This window comes from Elephas maximus, chromosome X (genome assembly GCF_024166365.1).
Source record: "Elephas maximus indicus isolate mEleMax1 chromosome X, mEleMax1 primary haplotype, whole genome shotgun sequence".
Taxonomy (NCBI): domain Eukaryota; kingdom Metazoa; phylum Chordata; class Mammalia; order Proboscidea; family Elephantidae; genus Elephas; species Elephas maximus.
In genome coordinates, this window is record NC_064846.1 from 48,409,519 (window position 1) to 48,432,196 (window position 22,678).

General features: G+C 38.3%; 1 protein-coding gene across 1 annotated transcript in view; it reads left to right on the forward strand.

Annotated features, from left to right (window-relative positions):
* GUCY2F (guanylate cyclase 2F, retinal) overlaps nucleotides 1–22,678 on the forward strand; it is a 125,664-nt gene that overhangs the window by 44,175 nt on the left and 58,811 nt on the right. Inside the window, exon 7 of the mRNA XM_049872134.1 lies at nucleotides 9,601–9,690. Coding sequence (XP_049728091.1) covers nucleotides 9,601–9,690 — 90 coding nt within the window. The remainder of the gene's footprint in view (nucleotides 1–9,600; nucleotides 9,691–22,678) is intronic.

Sequence of the window (22,678 nt, forward strand, 5' to 3'; positions counted from 1 at the left end):
TGACAATGATTTTCCTCAGCAACGAATCTACTTACTTATAATTTCATTGATCCTTTCAGCTCCATGTATTTACTGTGCATGTGGAAAAAAAAAAAACCCTTCAGACCCAAATTCTTCTGTCACCCATTCCAGATTACAGATATAAAAATAGAAGAAATGACTCTCCGTGTCAATTGTTTGTGAGGAGATGTCTAGAGACATGTTTGTGTAGGGTAGATTTTCCCCTTCCCTTTTTCAAATTCTAGTTGTTCATCCTATTCCTGTTATCCTGTGATATCATGGAGCCTTTTAAAAATTATTCACTTATCTCTTTTCTCAGCTTCACTACAGGTTACTTTTTGCTGTGTGAACTAGAATGTTTTTTTTTTTCACTTAACTTTCTCTCTTTTAAGTTTAATTAGGGCCACCCCCAACCTCTTGTTCTAAGATACTGGAATTTGGCAACCAGAACAAATTTTGTATCAATTGAAGAGATGAACTGTTTCTTCTCAGCAGGAAAGTGTTAAGCAGGGGGTAAAAGGGAAACTAGACTGTCTCTCTGTGCTTCCTAAGTGAGGCCTTCCCAGTGTGGTTTCCTTGTTTTGTTTGAAGATACTCCCAAGAGCAGCAAACACTCTCAATCTCAACAGCAACTACAAAGAAAGTCCAGAACAGAGCAGGAATGGGTTTTTGGATTGTCTACCACTTTGGACTTTACAAGTTAATGCTCTCCTCCATTGTATAAATAATTGGCAGGGGACTATAACACCAAGATTGGCATGTTATGTATTTGCTCAATATAGCTGAGTGCTTTGACTTAAATTAGTGATAGGAAACCTCTGGATCTTGCCTTGAACTTAATTTAATCAGAAGATTTGCTTCAAATGCAAACTTGAGGTATTGGGGAATTGGCAGCTTTATTCTTTGAAAGACCAAAGGCAAGGTAATCAGATAGCTTTTGAATGTCAAATGGACTGAGATGACAGCTTTACAGATATATTACTACCTCTAAGATTCTGCAGGAAATCTCAAAGACCTAGACATCCCCCCCTTTTTTTAATCTATGAAATGAGGTGTCAAACTTAGCAGTGGTTCTCTGCCCTGTCTGCATGTTGGAATCTCCTTGGGAAACTTAAAAAAAAAACCCACACCCAGGCCCAACACCTCTGGTGCCTCTGATTTAGTTGGTATGAGATGGGGCCGAGGAATGGGGTTTTTTTTTTTTTTTTAAGTTCCCCTATATATGCAGCCGGAGTTGAGAATTACTGGACTAAGATATCTCTAAGGCCTCTTCTGCCTTGGATATGCTATGGTTCTCTGATTCTGTGGAAGAATTTTTGTGGTTTTTTTTTATTTGTTGGGGCTGGAAGGGTATAGTATAGAATCAAGAAAGGGAAAAAATAAACATCTGTATCTAACTGGCCTTTAAGAATCTGTCAGATAATTTCTCGTTTTGTAAGGAGGCAGAGAGTTAAGTTAGTTTCCAGAATGACTGTTGGTCAGTGAGATTGTGAATATTTCTGAACTATGCAGGCCAAAGGCGGCCTTTATCTGCACAAAAGGAAGGTGTTAGTGAGAATAACATAGCCAAGATTAGATTGATGGCAGGGCATGAAGTAAGACAGCTGAGGCTAGAGCACTGCCTGGCTAGAGCTGAAGAGGATTCTGGGAGGGAGCTTAAGTCAACTGAGTCAACAGATCAAACGAAAGGTCCAGTGGGCCTTCTGAAATGATCTTCTACTAGGAGTGTTTTAAAGAAGATTCACCATCTAGTTTCTGTTTAAAATAAATAAAATTTAAAAAATAAGAATTGATATGGAAGATCTGGAAATCTCATATCATGTGCCTGGATTAGCAGACACTAACAGCAAAGGACGGAAACCCTGGTGGCATAGTGGTTAAGTGCTATGACTGCTAACCAAGAGGTCAGCAGTTCAAATCCGCCAGGCGCTCCTTGGAAATTCTATGAGGCAGTTCTACTCTGTCCTATAGGGTCGCTGTGAGTCGGAATCGACTCCATGGTAGTGGGTTTGGTTTGGTAACACCAAAGGACAGGTTTCTCCAAGATGTGCCATAACATCGCACTACACTGACACAAATTTACATTTTGTACACACAGATGCATAATATTTGGGATTGTACAGGAAACTCGTCCCTTATTTCGTACATACCCTTTGAAATGTGAAAGGAGAGCCAGATGATCTGACTGCCAGGCAGAAAGAGCTATGAATGGCAGATGCAGTGGGAGCTCATTGTGATCTGCTCTAATAGCCACAGTTCAGGGAAAGGGGACGAGGTGGGGAGCAGCGTGAGCCTGACATACCCAGTGAGAACCCACTGACCTCATTGTTCTTCATTTTCTGACTCCTTTTGTCTCTCCCTGTTTTCCTCTTTGTCTCACCTTTCTTTCTCTCTCTCCCTACATGCCACCCCCTCCATTCCTCTCCCTTTTCCAGAACCTTTTTTCCATTCTCTTACCTTTTTCTATATCCCTCATAGCTTTTTATCTACCCCCTCCTGCCCAGGAACCATCTTTTCTTTCATCACAGAATCATAAATTGTCAGAGCTGAAAAGGACCTAAAACATCATCTAGTGAGTCCAACTCTATCAGTGAGGAAAATGAAGCTCAAGCTGATTAAGCAGCCACCCTAAGGCCAACCCTGAGTTAGAGGCAGAGCCAGTTTTAGGACCCTGTTTTCTTGACTTTTAGTCAATACACCTTAGCCTTAATGCAAAACCAATGGACTTTAAATTACTTTTAAAAACTTCAGTGAATAGAGTTTGATGTTTCTTCCTCTTAATTAAAAAGTGAGTGATGAGTGAAGTATTTTATCATTCTCTTTCTTAAAAGAAAAACAAAACAAATAGTGCATGTGTACGGAAGATAAAACCTGCCCATTTCCTCCCTGTTCCTTATTATTCGTGAAGTAGGATGCACATAGACTAAATTAAAAAATGCTTATAAAGTTTATGAGAATTATTCAAATCTTAAAACAAATACACACACATTCCACAAACCAAAAAGAACCCAGTGAGAGGAAAGAAACAAAGTAGGAGCTGGAAGACCTTGGACCAAGTCCTGAGTTTGTTACTACCTAGCTTCTTGACCTTGGGCAAGTCACTTAATCTCTTTAGGCTTTAGTTTCTTTATCAAAATGTGAAGGGCGTGGACTGTTGTTGTTGTTGTTAGGTGCTGTTGAGTCTGTTCTGACTCATATTGACCCTGTGCACAATGGAATGAAACATTACCCAGTCCTGCGCCATCCTCACAATCATTATGCTTGAGCCCATTGTTGCAGCCACCATGTCAATCCATCTCATCCAGAGTCTTCTTCTTTTTCGCTGACCCTCTACTTTACCAAGCATGATGTTCTTCTCCAGGGACTGATCCCTCCTGATATGTCCAAAGTATGTGAGACATAGTCTCACCATCCTTGCTTCTAAGGAGCATTCTGGCTGTACTTCTTCCAAGACAGATTTCTTCATTCTTCTGACAGTCCATGGTATATTCAGTATTCTTCACTAACACCATAATTCAAAGGCATCAATTCTTCTTCAGTCTTCCTTATTCATTGTCCAGCTTTCACATGCATATACCCAAAAAACCCATCGTGGTCGAGTTGATTCCGACTCATAGCGACCCTATAGGACAGAGTAGAACTGCGTCATAGGGTTTCCAAGGAGCGCCTGGTGGATTCGAACTGCTGACCTTTTGGTTAGCAGCCATAGCTCTTAACCACTATGCCACCAGGGTTTCCACACATGCATATAAGGCGATTGAAAACACCATGGCTTGGGTCAGGTGCACCTTAGTCTTCAAGGTGACATTTTTGCTTTTCAACACTTTAAAGAGGTCTTTTGTAACAGATTTGCCAAAGGCAATATGTCATTTGATTTCTTGACTGGTGCTTCCATCGATGTTCATTGTGAATTCAAGTAAAATGAAATCTTTGAAAATTTCAATCTTTTCTCCATTTATCATGATGTTGCTTACTGGTCCAGTTGTGAGGATTTTTGTTTTCTTTATGTTGAGGTGTAATCTATACTGAAGTCTATGGTCTTTGATCTTCATCAGTAAGTGCTTTAAGTCCTCTTCACTTTCAGCAAGCAAGGTTCTGTCATCTGCATATCGCAGGTTGTTAATGAGTTTTCCTCCAATCCTGACGCCCTGTTCTTCTTCATATAGTCCAGCTTCTCAGATTATTTGCTCAGCATACAGACTGAATAAGTACAGTGAAAGCATACACCGTTCCTGACTTTAAACCAGGAAGTATCTCCTTGTTCTGTTCGAAGGACAGCTTGTTGATTTATGTACAGGTTCCTCATGAGCATAATTAAGTGCTCTGGAATTCCTATTCTTCGCAATGTTATCCATAATTTGGTCTGATCCACAAAGCTGAATGCCTTTGCATAGTAGATAAAACAAAGATAAACATCTTTCTGGCTTTCTCTACTTTTAGCCATGATCCAGCTGACATCAGCAATGATATCCCTCTTTCCATGTCTTCTTCTGAATCCAGCTTGAATTTCTGGTAGTTGCCTCTTGATGTAGTGCTGCAGCCACTTTTGAATGATCTTCAGCAAAATTTTACTTGCATGTGATATTAATGATATCGTTCAATAATTTCTGCATTCAGTTGGATTGCCTTTTCTTGGCATAGGTGTAAATATGGATCTCTTTCAGTCGGTTTGCCAGGTAGCTGTCCTCCAAATTTCTTGGCATAGATGAGTGAGCACTTTCAGTGCTGCATCTGTTTGTTGAAACATCTCAATTAGTATTCTGTCCATTCCTGGAGCCTTGTTTTTCATCAGTGCCTTCAGTGCAGCTTGGATCTCTTCCTTCAGTACCATTTGTTCTTGATCATATGCTACCTCCTGAAATGGTTGAACATCGACCAGTTCTTTTTGGCAGAGTGACTCTGTGTAATCCTTCCATCTTCTTTTGATGCTTCCTGTATTGTTTAGTATTTTCTCCATAGAATCCTTCAGTATTGCAACTTGAGGCTTGAATTTTTTCTTCAGTTCTTTCAGCTTGAGAAATGCAGAGCGTGTTCTTCCCTCTTGGTTTTCTAACTCCAGGTCTTTGCACATGTCATTCTAATACTTTACTGTGTCTTCTCCAGCTGCCCTTTGAAATAATCTGTTCAACTCTTTTACTTCATCATTTCTTCTATTTGCTTTGGCTACTCAACATACAAGAGCAAGTTTCAGAGTCTCTTCTAACATTCACTTTGGTCTTTTCTTTCTTTCCTGTCTTTTTAATGACCTCTTGCTTTCTTCGTGAATGATGTCCTTGATATCATTCCACAACTTGTCTGGTCTTCACTCATTAGTGATCAACATGTCAAATCTATTCTTGAGATGGCCTCTAAATTCAAGTGCGATATACTCAAGATTGTTGTACTTTGGCTCTCGTGGACTTGTTCTAATTTCCTTCAGCTTCCACTTGATCTTGCATATGAGCAATTGGTGGTCTGTTCCACAGTTGGCCCCTGGCCTTGTTCTGACTGATGATATTTAGCTTTTCCATCATCTCTTTCCACAAATGTAGTCAATTTGATTCCTGTGTATTCCATCTGGCAAGGTCCACTTGTATAGTCACCGTTTATGTTGTTGAGAAAAGGTATTTGCAATGAATAGGTTGTTGGTCTTGCAAAATTATATCATGTGATTTCCAGCATTGTTTCTGTCACCAAGGTTATATTTTTCAACTACTGATCCTTCTTCTTTGTTTCCAACTTTCGTATTCCAATCACCCATAATTATCAATGCATCCTGATTGCATGTTTGATCAATTTCAGACTGCAGAAGTTGGTAAAAATCTTCAATTTCTTCATCTTTGGTCTTAGTAGTTGGTGCGCAAGATTGAATAACAGTCGTATTAACTGGTCTTCCTTGTAGGCATATGGATATTATCCTATCAGTGACAGCATTGTACTTTACCGTAGATCTTGAAATGTTCTCTTTGATGATGAATGCAATGCCATTCCTCTTTAAGGTGTCATTCCTGGCATAGTAGACCATACGATTGTCTGATTCAAAATGGCAAATACCAGTCCCTTTCAGCTCACTAATGCCTAGGATATCAATGTTTATGCATTCCATTTCATTTTTGATGATTTCTAATTTCCCTAGATTCATCCTTCATACATTCCATGCTCCAATTATGAATGGATGTTTGCAGCTGTTTCTTCTCATTTTGAGTCTTGGCACACCAGCAAATAAAAGTCCAGAAAGCTTGACTCCATTAAAGTCATTAAGGTCAACTCTACTTTGAGGAGGCAGCTCTTCCCCAGTAGTATTTTGAGTGCCTTCCAACCTGAGGGGCTCATCTTCCAGCAGTATATCAAACAATGTTCTGCTGCTATTCATAAGGTTTTCACTGGCTAGTTCTTTTCAGAAGTAGGCTGCCAGGTCCTTCTTCCTCGTCTGTCTTAGTCTGGAAGCTCAGCTGAAACCTGTTCACCATGGGTGACCCTGCTGGTATTTAAATACCGGTGGCATAGCTTCCAGCATCACAGCAACCAGCAAGCCCCCCAGTATGACAAACTGACAGTCGAGTGGTGGGGGGGAGGGGTGGGCTCGGGATAGGGATATCTGTTACCCTTTTCAGTTCTCAAATTTGGTGGTTTGGCAGGAAAAAGTTCTGTTTAGCTATCACTGCAAGTTAATAAGCCAGACAGAACGCTAACCGATGTCTGAAATAGGGCTGACTCCCGGAAGAAGGTACCCAGGGGTGGATTATCCAATAAGTAAGGTAAACACAGGCTTACTTGTACTTACTTACTAATCTGTAGTTATTTTACATGTAAAATTGTTCACTACAAATTAGTAAGTAAACACAAGTTAGCCCATGTTTACCTTGCTTACTGGGTTATCTGCGCACCTGACAGGGATTGTAAATTTGAAAAGAGATATTGATTCTATAGGAAGGTGCTGTGGGGTTGGGAGAGAGATAGATGCCAGCCATTCCAAGAAGCAGAATCTCTGATGTGGTGAAAAAATGTGAAATTGTTCACTACAGATGACCTGATAAGCAAAGTAAGTACTGTGCTTACCTTGCTTATTGGATATTCCACCCCTGAAGGTACCAGTCAGGTGTAGGCAGATTCAGGGATGCCAGTATTGATGTTCAGGTTGTGCACTGCACAAGGGCACCACATATAAGAGTATACTATTCACATTGCAGCCATACTAACTTATATGAGAGTGGTGCATGAGTAGGCACAGAGATTCTGGGCCTTCCAGCTTAGCCCTGGATCACGGGAAGTGGAGCCTTCTCATATATACACTGATACCAGCACACCTGACCATGCACATGCACAATTACTGGGAGACACATGCACCTGCCTATGTAATATCCTGACCACACCCCAGGAGTTCCTTGAGTTGGCTTCTCTCTTCTGCCTAGTGTTCTTAGAGGCTCAATTCCAACCTCTCACCCCTACCCCTATAGCTTGACTCCAAACCTGACAAAGAGGCCTTATCTGGCAGTCAGGGCTTGGTGGGGTGCAGAGTATCTGTGCTGCTAGTGGAATGTGTTCTCGGGTGTCTAGGGGATGGGTGGGAACATGCGTGTATATGTATAAACGCACGGCTCCTGCTTGCCATCATAGGGCTGCCACAGGTTGTGCAATAATATACTCACATAATTGAAAAAAATTTTTTTTTACTTGAGGGAGGGCACCCTTTTCAAATTAGCTCAAGGGTGCCATAGTGGCTAGCAGTGACCACAGGCTGAGTAATATAATTGCAAGAATACTGGGAAGGCTTTGTTTTCCACCACTATACGTCACACATTGGCTGATTTTGTAAATTCCTAGTTAGAATTTTATTCTTTCCATTTAAGCCTTGGCCTTTAATCCCTCTAAAGGGCAAAGTCCTCTGAAGGCTAAAGATTCAAGCTGGTATCAGGCACTCATACACTTTATGAATGAGTTTTAGATCCTTGGTAAGAGCAGATTTTAATGAGAAAAACTTGGTGAAAGGTCCATAGAGAGGAGAGCATCAGAGAAACGAGAAGGAAGAGGCTAGGACCACCCACTGCCGTCGAGTCAATTCTGACTCATAGCGACCCTATAGGACAGAGTAGAACTGCCCCATATAGTTTCCAAGGACAGTGGTTCTCAAACCTGAGCGTGCATCAGAATCACTTGGAGGGCTTGTTAAAACAGATTGCTGTGCTCTACCCCCAAAATTTCTGATGCAGCAAGTCTGGGATGTGGCCCAAGAATTTGCATTTCTAACCAGTTCCCAGGTGATGCTCATGCAGCTGGTCCAAGGCCATGCTTGGAGACTTGTTGGGCAGGAGACTGGAAAGTCAGAGTTTGGTGCCTTGACATGCTGCTGCAGGCAGGCGCTGAACCTTGACTACCCTTCTGAGGTCTGTGGGTATGCAGCCTTGCTGATGCAGTTTCACTCAGTAGCTGAAGGCCTCTGAGAGCCATTCCCTAGTTAAAAGACTTTGAGCTCCTTGGCTAGAAGATGCTCTCTAAACACAAAGTGCTGGCGAGTAACTCAGATGCCTATAGCTCCCATTAGCCTTTGCCTCCGGCAGGTTTCCAGATGTAGTGCCACAGCTGGATATATTCTTTAATAAGAGAGTGGCTACACTCTTATTCTCAGAATTTGACTGCACAGAGCTCTTTGCTTTATTATCTCTACTTGATGACAAATTGATGCAGCCTGAAATGGAATCTCCAGGCTATAGATAATAGATGTGAAAGCACTTTGAAGAGTAGAGAGCACTGTGCAAATGTAGGCATTATTATTATTACAGAGAAAAAGGAATCTATATTTGTATTGTCTTTTTAAAAAAAATTCGAATTGGACAGAAACTAAATACAGCTTGATGACTGATGAATCCTTGAGGCTATGCACGTCAAAGAAAATTATCTATCAGGCACTGGTGTTAAAGCGGAGACAATTAAAATAATTGTTGTTTTAACTTGATAGCAGCCTTAGAAATAGCTGTTTGGTACTTAAACAGTCAGAAAGAGACTTTTGAAAGAGTGTAGATGACTCATATTACTATGGTGATATATTTGTGCATCAAAATAAAAAAGCCTTTAATCTACATCTAAACCAATCGATTTATGATGAAAGCATAAGAGTCCCCCAAAAAGGCCTGTCCCACAAGAGAAAAATGGATCAAGGTAAATGCAGGAAACATTTGCTGCACTACATTTCCCACCCTATATCTCCAGCCACAGATACCTCAAGGCAATGGAAATTGTAACCACCAACCATCACCATTAATCGCAGGGAGCCTGGTGTTATATCACTTAGCTATGAATAAGTGAAATAGCCTAGCAGTTTCTGCAGTTAGTTTAGGGAGGCGCTGCAGAGAGTGCTATCATTACTTTTCTGGGGTCTGTATACCTGCAATCATTTCCCTGTCTTGAGTTAATTGGAATTTTTAAACTTAACTTCTCTGTATGTTAGTTTAGAATATAATTTTAGCTCAGAACACAGAATGTCCATGGGGTGGAGCGTGGGAGAAGAGGAAAGAAGCCTATTTGGGTTGATGGTCTAACTATAAACCCTTCATGTGGAAGGGACATTGTCCTAAAGCTGCTGACAACTAAGTTTCATCACTGTTCTCCACCTTTTCTTTCTAGGGTGACTGGGTATGGCTGAAAAAGTTCCCTTCTGGAGATTTTGGAGATATTAAGTCCATCAAATCAAGTACAAGTGATGTGTTTGAAATGGTATGAGAAATCCTCATATATATACATTCCCACTAAAATCAATCTTTTCCTTAAAGTAACTAACACCAGCTGTTTAGGAAGACCTCCTTAATGAGTCAATGCACGAAAACGGCAAGGTTGCTACCTGTGTAGTTCAACCATGTAATGCAAAGGCAAAAATATGGGCTTTGTAGTCAAAGAGACATGAAGGGTTCAAATCCAGGCTCTACCACTTAAGAGCTGGATGACCTTAAGCAAGTCACCTAAACTCTCTGAGCCTAGTTTCCTTATTTGTAAAAGGGGAATATTAATGTCTATTTCCTAGGGTTGAGATGAGAATTGAAAGAGATAATACATGAAAAGCATCTTGCACATTTCCTGGCACATAACTTCTTGGTAAAATGGTAGCTATTGTGACTATTATTAAGTAAATATCTCAGAATCATTCAAAATTCCCAGTTGCCAGACCTGGAAAAGTAATCTGGTAATTTCTATTTCCATAAGAAAAATGGTTATTTCCTTTGTCTCACCAATTATGAGTCCTTTGAAGAATTATTTAAGGAAGTAGCATGTAGATAAGTCAAGGGTAATGAAAATCCCTTCTGAGCCATTAAATCTTGGCTCCTCCTTGAAATTTGAGCCCTTAAAAGATATGTGGAGACTGTCTCTGGTTCCTTCTGATTCCTGAGTTAAATTTTTAGGAGATAATCGTAGCTCTCTCTCCATATTTATGAAGTAGCCAAGTTCAAATCAGTCCAACAGGTCTGAAGACACCTTTTATGTCCAGAGCACTGAACAAATGAGGGAGTCCCTGGGCGGTGCGAACGGTTAAGCAAAAGGTTGGCGGTTTGAACTCACCCAGAAGCACCTCAATAGAAAGGCCTGGTGATCTGCTTCTGAAAGGCCACAGCCTTGAAAACCCTGTGGAATGCCGTTCTACTCTGCAACACGTGGGGTCAACGTGAGTCGAAATAGGCTTGATGGTAACTGATGGTACAAGTGAGAAAACAAAGGAAATGGAAGAGATGAGGCCCATAGGGGACAGGCCATGCCCCAGTAGTCAGGATGCGATGTAATGATTTGGAATTTCCATTACATATGGTTTTGGTGCCTGGCGCTCAAGGGAAAATAATGAGAGATGGTTCCCTAAGAGATACCAAGATCAGAGCTAGAATGGACAACCCCACACTGGGTTGATGATTCAGGGTGCTAAGCAGAGAGCTGGATTGAAAGTATGGAGACAAACAAGGCCAAACCCGAGGAAGCTAATAAACTAGAAGTATGAAAATGAGCAGAGAGGTAGTGACCGAAGATAGAGTGGGTCCATGACATTTTTTTTTTTATGACTTATAATTGGGAAAAAGACCTAGTGATTTACTTCTGAAAAAATTGGCCAGTGAAAACATTATGGATAGCCAGTGGAACATTGTCTGATATAGTGCTGGGAGATGAATCCCTCAGGTTGGAAGGCACTCAAAATATGACTGGGAAAGAGCTGCCTCTTCAAAGTAGAGTAGACCTTGATGACATAGGTAGAATAAAGCTTTCAGGACTTTCATTTGCTGACGCTGAATGACTTAAAATAAGGAGAAACAGCTGCAAACATCTGTTAGTAATTGGAATGTGGAATGTACAAAGTATGAATCAAGGAAAATTGGAAGTTGTCAAAAATGAAATGGAGCTCATAAACATCGATATCCTAGACATTGGTGAGCTGAAGTGGACTGATATTGGCCACTTCGAATTGGACAATCATATGGTCTACTGTGTTGGGAATGACAAATTGAAGAGGGATGACATCACATTCATTGTCAAAAAGAACATTTCAAGATCTATTCTGAAGTACAATGCCGTTAGTGATGGGATAATAAGCACACACCTACAAGGAAGACCAGTAAATACAACTATTATTCAAATTTATGCACCAACCACTAATACCAAAGATGAAGAAACTGAAGATTTTTTAACCAACTTTTGCAGTTTGAAATTGATCAAACATGCAATTGAGATGCCTTGATATTTCTGGTGACTGGAATGCAAAAGTTGGAAATAGAGAAGGATCGGTAGTTGGAATATATGGCCCTGGTGATAGAAAGGACGCTGAAGATGGCATGGTGGAATTTTGAAAGACCGACGACCTATTCATTACACACACCTTTTTTTCAAGAAAATAAAAAGTGACTATACACATAACCTCACTGGATGGAATACACAGGAATCAAATCAATTACATCTGTGGAAAGAGATAATGGAGAAACTCTGTATCATCAGTCAGAACAAGGCCAGGGGCCAAATGAGGATCAGACCATCAATTCCTCATATGCAAGTTGAAGTGGAAACTGAAGAAAATTAAAACAAGTCCATAAGAGCCTTGAGCATATACCACCTGAATTTAGAGACCATCTCAAAAATAGATTTGATGTGTTGAACACTAATGAATGAAGACCAGATGAGTTGTGGGAGGACATCATACATGAAGAAAGCAAAAGGTCATTAAAAAGACAGGAAAGAAAGAAAAGACCAAAATGGATGTCAGAAAAGACTCTGAAACTTGCTCTTGAACATTGAGTAGCTAAAGCAAATGGAAGAAATGATGAAGTAAAAGAGCTGAACAGAAGATTTCAAAGGGTGGCCCGAGAATACAAAGTATTATAATGAAATGTGCAAAGAACTGGAGATAAAAAACCAAAAGGAAGAGCACACTCAGCATTTCTCAAGCTGAAAGAATTGAAAAAATATTCAAGCCTTGAGTTGCAAAGTTGAAGGATTCTATGGGGAAAATATTAAATAACGCAGGAAGCATCAAAAGAAGATGGAAGGAATACACAGAATCAATGCACCAAAAAGAATTGGTCAATGTTCAACCACTTCAGAAGGTAGTCTATGATCAAGAGCCAATGGTACTGAAGGGAGAAGTCCAAGCTGCACTGAAGGCATTGGCAAAAAACAAGGCTCCAGGAATTAATGGAATACCAATTGAAATGTTTCAACAAATAAATGCAATACTGGAAGTGCTCACTCCTCTATGCCAAGAAATTTGGAAGACATCTACCTGACCAACTGACTGGAAGAGATCCATATTTCTGCGCATTCTACAGAAAGGCAATCCAAAGAATGCAGAAATTATCAAACAATATCATTAATATCACACACAAGTAAAATTATGCTGAAGATAATTAAAAAATGGTTGCAGCAGTACATCAGCAGAGAGGACATGGAATGAGCAATATCGTTGCTGATGTCAGATGGGTTTTGGCTAAAAGCAGAGAATGCTAGAAAGATGTTTACCTGTGTTTTTTTGACTTTGCAAAGGCATTCAACTGTGTGGATCATAACAAATTATGAATAACGTTAGAGAGAATGGGAATTCCGGAACACTTAATTGTGCTCATAAGGAACCTGTGCATAGACCAAAAGGTATTTGTTTGAACAGAACAAGGGAATACTCCATGGTTTAAAATCAGGTAAAGTGTGTGTTAGGATTGTATCTTTTCACCATATTTATTCAGTCTATATCCTGAGCAAATAATCCAAGAAATTGGACTATATGAAGAAGAACAGGGCATCAGGATTGGAAGAGGACTCATTAATGATCAGCAATATGCAGATGACCCAACCTTGCTTGCTGAAAGTAAAGAGGACTTGAAGCACTTACTGATGAAGATCAGAAACTACAGCCTTCAGTATGGATTACACCTTGATATAAAGGCAACAAAAATCCTCACAATTGGACTGATGAGAAACATAATGATACATGGAGAAAATATTGAAGTTGTCAAGGATTTCATTTTATTTGGATCCACAATCAACACTCATGGAAGCAGCAGTCAAGAAGTCAAACGATGTGTATTACATTGGGCAACTGCTGCAAAAAGTGTCTTTAACTTCATGACTCAAATTTCTCCTTTGAATTTTTTGTTGGTACTGTGTGTTTTCACTAATGAAGGCACACTGACTAAAGGAACAATTTAGAATTTTTGTTATGAGTTATGGATTTTGATACCCATTATCTGGGATCACTTTTTCTCAGTGGACCCTGGATATAGTAAATACTGGTGATATGATATAATCAGGTTTTTAAAATTTTATTTCTTGAAAATTTGCAAAACATGAGGTTAAACATGAAAGCACATGGCAATAGCTGCACATACATTTTATTCTAGTCTCCTTATTAGCCTTTTTATTATTTTTCATGAAACTTTTCATAACAGGGTACAATGCATTCTTCCTTTCTGCAAAAGCAGTTCTTACAGGCAAAATAAATAAAGCCAAGGGATTTTTTTTTTAATCTCAGGAATATTACCACTACAATGCATTCTTCATTACTGCAATAGCAGTACTTACAGGCCAAATAAATACAACTAAAAGAATTTGAATCTGAGGAAAATTACCACTACTGTGTATTCTTCATTAATACAAAAGTGGTGCTAACAGCTAAGAAGCAGGAACAGCTGTCCTGGAATACTGCAGAACTGCTCACAGTGGTGCATTCCACCTGCTACATGTGGAAGCAATGATTGGGCTCTAAGATTTTATGTGGAGTAAGAATAACCTACAGAAATTCAAGTCTCTTGAAAAGTACCACTGCAATACATTATTCCTTATTGCAAAGGCATTATTTACTGTTCAGAAGCTAGAAAAGCAGGGAGCCAGTGACACCCGGAAACAATGTGTGGCATCAAGGAGAAAATAGCCGCTATGACTGAACAAAGACTAAGAATAGCTTATTTTCATGATAAGTTCATTCTCACAAAAACATAGCAACTGGGGAAAATAGTGAGGAGGTTATCAAACAGAAATAAAGGCAAGCCTGTTAAAAGTTTAGAAAATCCATGCATTCAGGAGGCATCACCTAAGACAATGCTCAGTCTACACAAAAATGAGTCTCCGACTCAGGGTTCTTAAGTTTCATGCATTTCAAAAGGCACCCACCTTGAGGGTAAGCATGTTAAAACTGGGCTACATCTTTCCCAAAGAACTCCGGAGTCATAAAAACTGGTTGGGATACTGTATGTCCCACAGGTCACGAAAGGGTTTCAAAGTATTAAAGAGCAAAGATGTCGCCTTTTTTTTTTTTTTTTCATATGCATGTGAAAGCTGGACAATGAATAAGGAGGAACGAAGAAGAATTGATGCATTGGAATTACAGCGTTGGCGAAGAATACTGATTATACCATGGACTGCCAGGAAAACGAACAAATCTATCTTGGAAGAAGTACAGCCAGAATGCTTCTTAGAAGTGAGGATAGTGACATGTTTTCAGGAGGGACTAGTCCCTGGGTAAGGACATCATGCCTGGTAAAGAGTCAGCCAAAAAGAGGAAGACCCTCAATGAGATGGATTCATGCATTGACTGCAATAATAGGTGCAAACATAGCAATGATTGTGAAGATGGTGCAGGACGGGGCAGTGTTTTGTTCTTTTGTGCATGGTGTCCCTACGAGTCAGAACTGACTCCACAGTACCTAACAACAACATAACATTCAAATTTACAGAAAAGCTGCAAAAATAATTCAAGGAACTTCTGTACACCCTACCCAGATTCAGTAATTATTTACATTTTGCTCAGTTGCTTTTCATTTTCTCTCTACTTATGTATTTATGTTTATTATTTTTTCTGAACCAATTGAGATTAAGTTGTAGACATCATTCCCTTTTACCTCTAAATACTTCAGTGTGTGTTTCCTAAAAACAAGGACATTATTTTACATAACCACAGTATAATTATCGAAATCAGAAAATATAACACTGATACAAATGCTATTATCTAAACTACTGTCCGTATTCTAATTTTATCATCGTTCCTAATAATATCTATTATAGCTAATTTTTTTCCCCAGCCTAGTTTACAATCCAGGTTCACAGTTTGTACGTGTTGTATCTCTTCAGTCTCATTTAATTTGGAACAGTTTCTTAGCCTTGCTTTGATTTTCTTTGCCTTGGTATTTTTGAAGATTTTAGATTTAGGTTATGCTTCTTTGACAGGAATACAACAGAACTGACAAATGTTCTCCAAATCTAACCATGAGGAACATCGTACAAACCCAAATTGAGGGACATTCTATAAAATAACTGACCTGTGTAGAGTTACTGTTTTTTCCATTTGTAATTAATACACAATTTCTGGGTAGATACTTTCAGTCTGTATAAATATCCTGTTCTTCATCAAACTTTTACTGGCTAATTTTAGGATCCATTGATGATTTTCTAATTTCAACATTTCTTCTATGTTTATTGGTTGGCATTCTACTATAAGGAAGAGCCTTCCCATCTCTCCTATTTATTTATTCATTCATTTACTTATATCAGTATGGATGTATAGATTTTATTTTATTCAATTGGTTAGTATCTATCTATCTACCTATCTACGTACCTACCTACTTACCTACCTATACATCAATCCATCTATTTATCTATATAAAACCATGAGTTCATACTGATACCTCCAATTCCAACCCAACATAACGGGATTCATTCTGTCTTTTCCCTTTTCTGTATTTGTAACTCCCTTCTCCAGCAGTGATAAAATTGGCTTCCATTATCCTCATGACATCTTCTTAAGTGTCCCCCTCACTTGTGTGGTCATGTCAGGTGTACTGAAAATAACCCAACCTTATGAATAAGGCCAGTGTTTTCCAGAATTTACTGTATAGAAGGCCCTAATGTCTTTCTAATGCTTCTATGAAGTAGGAGGTGCATCTGGCCGTGCCATCACTGTGAGTCTAGCAATGCCTTGACTACTTATTTGTCTTCATGATCTTGAAATGTTGGGACTGGGTACTGGGGTTGACATTGGAAAGCAGATCTTGATGAGCCAGGTATAGAAGGGAGCAGTGCACAATAGGATGGGTATTCTTGAAAGAAAAATAGTTGGAATCAGGAGGCCCAAGGACTGATGAGTTTCAATACCTTTCAGGGTCTTAGCTTCTGCAAAAGTATTTGTAGAAAATCAGGCTTTGTCTCTCAGTCTTATGTTCCCATCATCTAGAACTGATTGCCATACTCCCTGTACCCCTCGAAAGACAGATAGAGAACATCCTGGACCTCCTTCTGAGGAAACCTTTAATTCTGTTAGGTTCTGTCTCTTTCTAAGGAATGCAAGGAGGGGGAAACTGCAGTTGCTGTGAAACAAACTGTTTAGTTTGTAAAATCTAGATCAATCAAGATCCTCCATCAGATATTTGGGGCTTCTCTAGATATCGTATTTAATAGATTAATAATTTAACTCTACGTGATCAAAGAACATATTCTCTAAATTTTAATCTTTCTGAAATTTATTGGGACTTATTTTATTGGCCAGCATGTGTTCTATCCCTAGTGAACATTCCACATGCATTCGAAAAGAATGTGTATTATACAATTGTTGGGTGTAGAGTTCTATCAATATCATTTAGGTCAAGATAGTTGATAGTGTCATTCAGATCTATTATGCATTCTTACTGCATTTTTGTTGTTTATCAGCTCTTACTGCATATTTATTGTTTGATCAATTACTGATAAAGATATGTTAAAATTTTCTCTATTTTCCCTTTGATAAAGTCCAATTTATCTATTTTTTTCTTTTGTTCCTTATGATTTTTGTGGCATTTCAGAAACTGTTGCCTAATCCAAGGTCATGAAGATTTACAACCACGTTTTCTTCTGAGAGTTTTATAGTTTCAGATCTTCCATTTAGATCTTTGATCTATATTGAGTTAATTTTTGTATATGGTTGTGCTGGCTATAGAACTATTGGTTGAAAGTTTTAGTACCCCCACCCCCTAGTACTTTTAACATGTCATCCCACAGACTTCTGGCCACCATGGTTTCTGATGAGAAATCAGTTGTTTATTTTATTGAGGATCCTTTGTATGTGACAAGTTGTTTCTTCCTTGCTGCTTTCAAGATCCTTGCTTTGTCTTTGGCTTTCAACAGTGTTGTTATAATGTGTCTTAGCATCGATCTTTTTTAGTTTATCCTACTTAGAGTTCATTGAGTTTCTTGGATGTGTAGATTAATGTTTTTCTCATCAAATTTGAGAAGTTTTCAGCCATTATTTCTTGGAAAATTCTTTCTGCCCCTTTCTCTTTATGCTCTCTAGGGTTTCTATTAGTGTATGTTAGTATGCTTGATGGTGTGCTATATGTCTCTTAATCTGTGGTCATTTTTCTTCATTTTTTTTTCTGCCCCTTAGACTGAATAATCACAATTGGCCTATCTTCAAGTTCTCTGATTCTTTCTTCTCTCTGCTTATATCTGCTGTTGAGTGCCTTTAGTGAATTTTTCATTTCAGTTATTACACTTTTCAACTCCAGAATTTCTATTTGGTTCCTTTTAATAATTTTTTTTTCTTGATATTCTCTATTTGATGAGACATCATTTTCATGATTTCTTTTAGTTCTTTCGATGTGGTTCCCTTTAGTTCTTTGATATATTTAAAATAGTTGATATAAAGTCTTTGTCTAGTAAGTTCAATGCCTCAGCTTCTTCAGGAACAGTTTCTATTGATTGCTTTTTTTTCTGTGTACAGGCCATACTTTCTTGTTTCTTTGGATGATTCATAATTTTTTGTTGAAGACTGGACATTTTCAATATTTTTATGTGGTAACCCTGGAAATTGTATTCTTCTCTCCCCAAAGTTTGTTGTTGCTACTTGTTGTAGTAGTAGTTGTTTGTTTAGTGACATGCCTAAACTAATTTTGTAAAGTCTGTATTCTTTGTTGTGTATGCCACTGACGTTTCTATTCTGTTAGTTTTGTGGTCAACTAGTGATTAGACAGAAATTTTCTTAAACACCCAGAAGAAAACAAAGCAAAACTCCCAATCTTTGCAGATGGGCTCTCTGTGTGTTCTGGGATATGCCTTCAACACTCATTAAGGCAGGAAATTATGCCTTAGCCTTTACTTCCTGCTTGTGCAGAGCCTAAAGGTAAGCCAGGATGGTAGCTTAGGGGTTTCTTACATGTTTCCTGTGCATCTGCCTAGCCCTGGCCATGCATGTGGCCTTCAAATTCCCAGGAATATGTGGGGTCTTTTCAAAGCCCTTATTCCTTATTCCCTAAATCATTTCTTTTCCCAGTGTTTCCTCCCAAGATTTTTGGTTAGTATACTGCTTTCGTTGACTGTTATTCATTGCCCAGGCAGCAATGACTAATACATTTGTCTTTAAATGTTCTTGACATAAGCCCCCAGTTATGCACCTTAGCGCTGGGAGAGTTCATAGTTAAGATAAACTCTTTGAGCAGATCCTCCAGGGAGCCACCAGATAGGTCAAAATAAACAACCACAATTTTTTTAGAATAAAAACTGTTCTGCTGCCTCTGATACCAGTATCTGTAGTGGAAATGTGGGGTGTTGTCTTCAAAGCCACTGTCAAGCTGGAGAGTGGGGGATGGGTCTGGGGTAAGTTAAAACACCACAAAGCTCTCACTAAGATTCAGTTGTTTTTTTCTTGATTAAGCATTCCATTGGTTGCTGCAAGCTTTTGGTTAGTTTCCAGAGGTCAGAAAAAGTTGATTCTGACAGTTTTTGCCATTTTATTTCTTAATTTTATGGAGGAGTGGAGTTTTGGCATTCCCTACTCTGCCATCTTTGCTGATGTAACTCTCCTGATTGGTTTTTGCATTTTTTTCTACAATTTTACTTTCAATCTCTTTGTGTCTTTGGATTTAATGTTCATATCTTTTAGGCAACATATATTTGGGTCTTGCTTTTTTCCCCTATTCTGCAATCTGTGTATTCTAATTGGAATGTTTAGTCCATTTACATTTAATGCACTTATTGATAAGGTTGGATATTTGGTGTTCTATTTCACTATTTGTCTCATCTATTTGTCTGTTCTTTTGTTCATCTTTTCCTGCCTTCCTTTAGCCATTTGCTTCTTCTATTGGTTTTTTGGAGTCCTTGGTGGTATAAACAATTAAGTGTTCAGCTGCTAACTGAAAGGTTGGCAGTTTGAGTCCATCCAGAGGCACTTTAGAAGAAAAGCCTGGCAATCTACTTCTCAAAAGTCGGCCATTGAAACTATGGAACACAGTCCTACTCTGACATGCATGGGGGTCACCATAAGTCACAACTGTTTTTTTAGTGGCCTTTTAGCTGTACCTCCTTGAAGGAATTTTATTGGCTGCTCTTGAAATTGCTATACTATTTTTAACTTATCATAATCTATTTAGAGTTAATATTGTACTACTTTATCTAAAATACAGGAAACTTGTTAAAGTATTGTTCCTTTTACCTTGCCTACCATTCTTTGTTCTATTGTTGATATATATTACCTCCACATATATTACAAACCCCATGATAGAATGTTAAAAGTTATTTTTGAACATTCATATATATTTCATAAAATTATTATAATAAAAATATATGTTACATTTATCAACATATTTACTATTTATGGTAACTTTCATTCTTTTCTAATAGACCCAAGTTACCATATGGCATCATTTTTCTTCATGTTGAAGAACTTCCTTTATATTACATGTACTGCAGATCTGCTGGTGATAAATTTTCTCGGTTTTTTTCTATTTGATAATGTCTTTGCCTTCAGTTTTGAAGGATACTTATGCTGGATACAGAATTCTGAGTTGACAAGGTTTATTTTTTCTCTCAGCATTGTAAAGGTGTCATTTTATTGTTTTCTCTGTGATGAAAATTCAGCCATTTTTCATTCCTCTGTGTGTAATGTGTGTCATTTTTTCTCTGTCTTCCTTCAAAATTTTCACTTTATCTTTGGATTTCAGCAGTTTGACTATGATATGGCTAGGCATAATTTTCTTTGTATTTAACCTTAGAGTTCAAAGAGTGTCTAAGATCTTTATGTTGATCTTTGCAGTTCAGGAGTTTTACTGTGATGTCAAACTTTGTATTAATCCTGTTTGGGTTTCCGTGAGCCTCTTAGATATTTTAGCTGCTATCTTTCACTAAACTCATGGCATTTTGACTATCGTTTCTTAAAATAATTTTTTATGCCCCATTTTCTGTCATCTCCTTCTGGGACTCCAGTTATATATATGTTAGACTGCTTCACATTGTCCCACAGACCCATGAGATTCTATTTATGTTTCCCCAGCATTTTTCCTCCCTGTTCTTTGGATTGGGATAATTCTTATTGATTTATCTTTGAGTTTACTATTTCTTCTTTCATCTCCAATCTTTTATTAAGCCCATTCAGTGACTTTTTCATTTTAGTTATTGTATTTCCCAGGTATAGAATTTCCATTTGGTTCACATTTCTGTGGGGAGGTACCACATCTGTAAATTTATTTTGCATGTATTTTCTTTTAAGTCCTGATATACTTAAAATATTTGCTTTAAAGTCCTTCTCTGCTGATTGCAACATCTGTGTTATCTGGGGGTTGATTTCTATTTGACAACTTTTTTAAAAATTGAAAAAGTCACATTTTCCTGCTTCTTTTATTGGTTAGAAATGAGACATTTTGGTAACTTAATTCTGTTGTGTTTCTCTGAAGAATGATTTTTGTTCTTGCAGGCAGTTGTCTTGTGTAGATGCAGTTTTCAAACTCTCATGTGGTATGCAGCAACTAAAATCTCTGCTCATTACTTCCAGGTATCTTCAATGCTTTTTTTGCTGGACTCTTTGGGATCTCCCCTTTGCCTGGAAAGCTTAGCATGCAGCCCATGATTTGGACAGATTTTACATGTATATTTTTTGGCTCAACCCTCTCTGCAGCACATTACATTCCAGGACTCCCTCCTTCATTTTCTGACTACTCTATCTGCTCTGAACTTTGCACCATGTCACCTCAAACCTGCAAGGCTGTGGTTTCTGCCCCCGAGTTGTGTGTATTTTAAGGATTGCCTTCTAAAAAAAAAGAAGAAAACATGAATTTTACCCATTTTTCTTTGTCTTTTAAGGATAGCTTCCATTCATTTTTGCTTTGGTCAGTCTCCATTGCATTCAAATAGTTTTTTTTTTTTGGGGGGGGGGTCCAGATTCTGTAGGCCTTTATTCTCTCTTGATTTTTTTTTAAATAATGTTTTCTGTTTTTATATGATGCTCATGGATAGGTAGACTCAACATTGTGAAAATGACAATTCTACACAAAGCAATTTACAAATACAATGCAATCCCGATCCAAATACCAACAACATTCTTTAAAGAGATGGAAAAACTTAACATTAACTTTATATGGAAAGTGAAGAAGGTCTGGATAAATAAAGCATTATTGAAGAAGAATAAAGTAGGAGGACTCTCACTACCTGAACTCAGAACCTACTATACAGCTACAGTAGTCAAAACAGCCTGGTACTGGTACAACAAAAGATACTTTGACTAATTGAACAGAATTGAGAACACAGATGTAAATCCATCCACCTTTGGTCACCTGATCTTCAACGAGGGTCCAAAGTCCATCAAATGGGGAAAAGACAGTCTTTTTAACAAATGGTGCTGGCAAAACTCGATGTCCATCTGCAAAAAAATGAAACAGGACCCGTACTTCTCACCGTATTCAAAAACTAATTCAAAATGGATCAAAGACCTAAATATAAAGCCAAAAGCTACGACGTTCATAGAAGAAAAAATAGGATCAACACTAGAGGCTCTAATACACGGCATTAACAGGATACAAATCACAACCAACAACACACAAACTCCAGAAGATAAGCTAGATAACTGGGATCTTCTAAAAATTAAACACTCATGCTCATCAAAAGGCTTCACCAAAAGAGTAAAAAGGGAGCCTACAGACTAGGAGAAAAAATTTTGGCTATTACAAGTCAGACAAAGGTCTAATCTCTAAAATCTATAATAAAATCCAACACCTCTGCAACAAAAAAAACAAATAATGCAATTAAAAAATGGGCAAAGGAAATGAACAGACACTTCACCAAAGAAGACATTCAAGCAGCCAACAGACACATGAGGAAATGCTCATGATCTCTAGCCATCAGAGAAATGCAAATAAAAACCACAATCTCACCCCAGCATTAATGGCAGGAATCAATAAAACAGAAAGTAACAAATGTTGGAGTGGCTGCGGGGAGATAGGAATTCTTGTACACT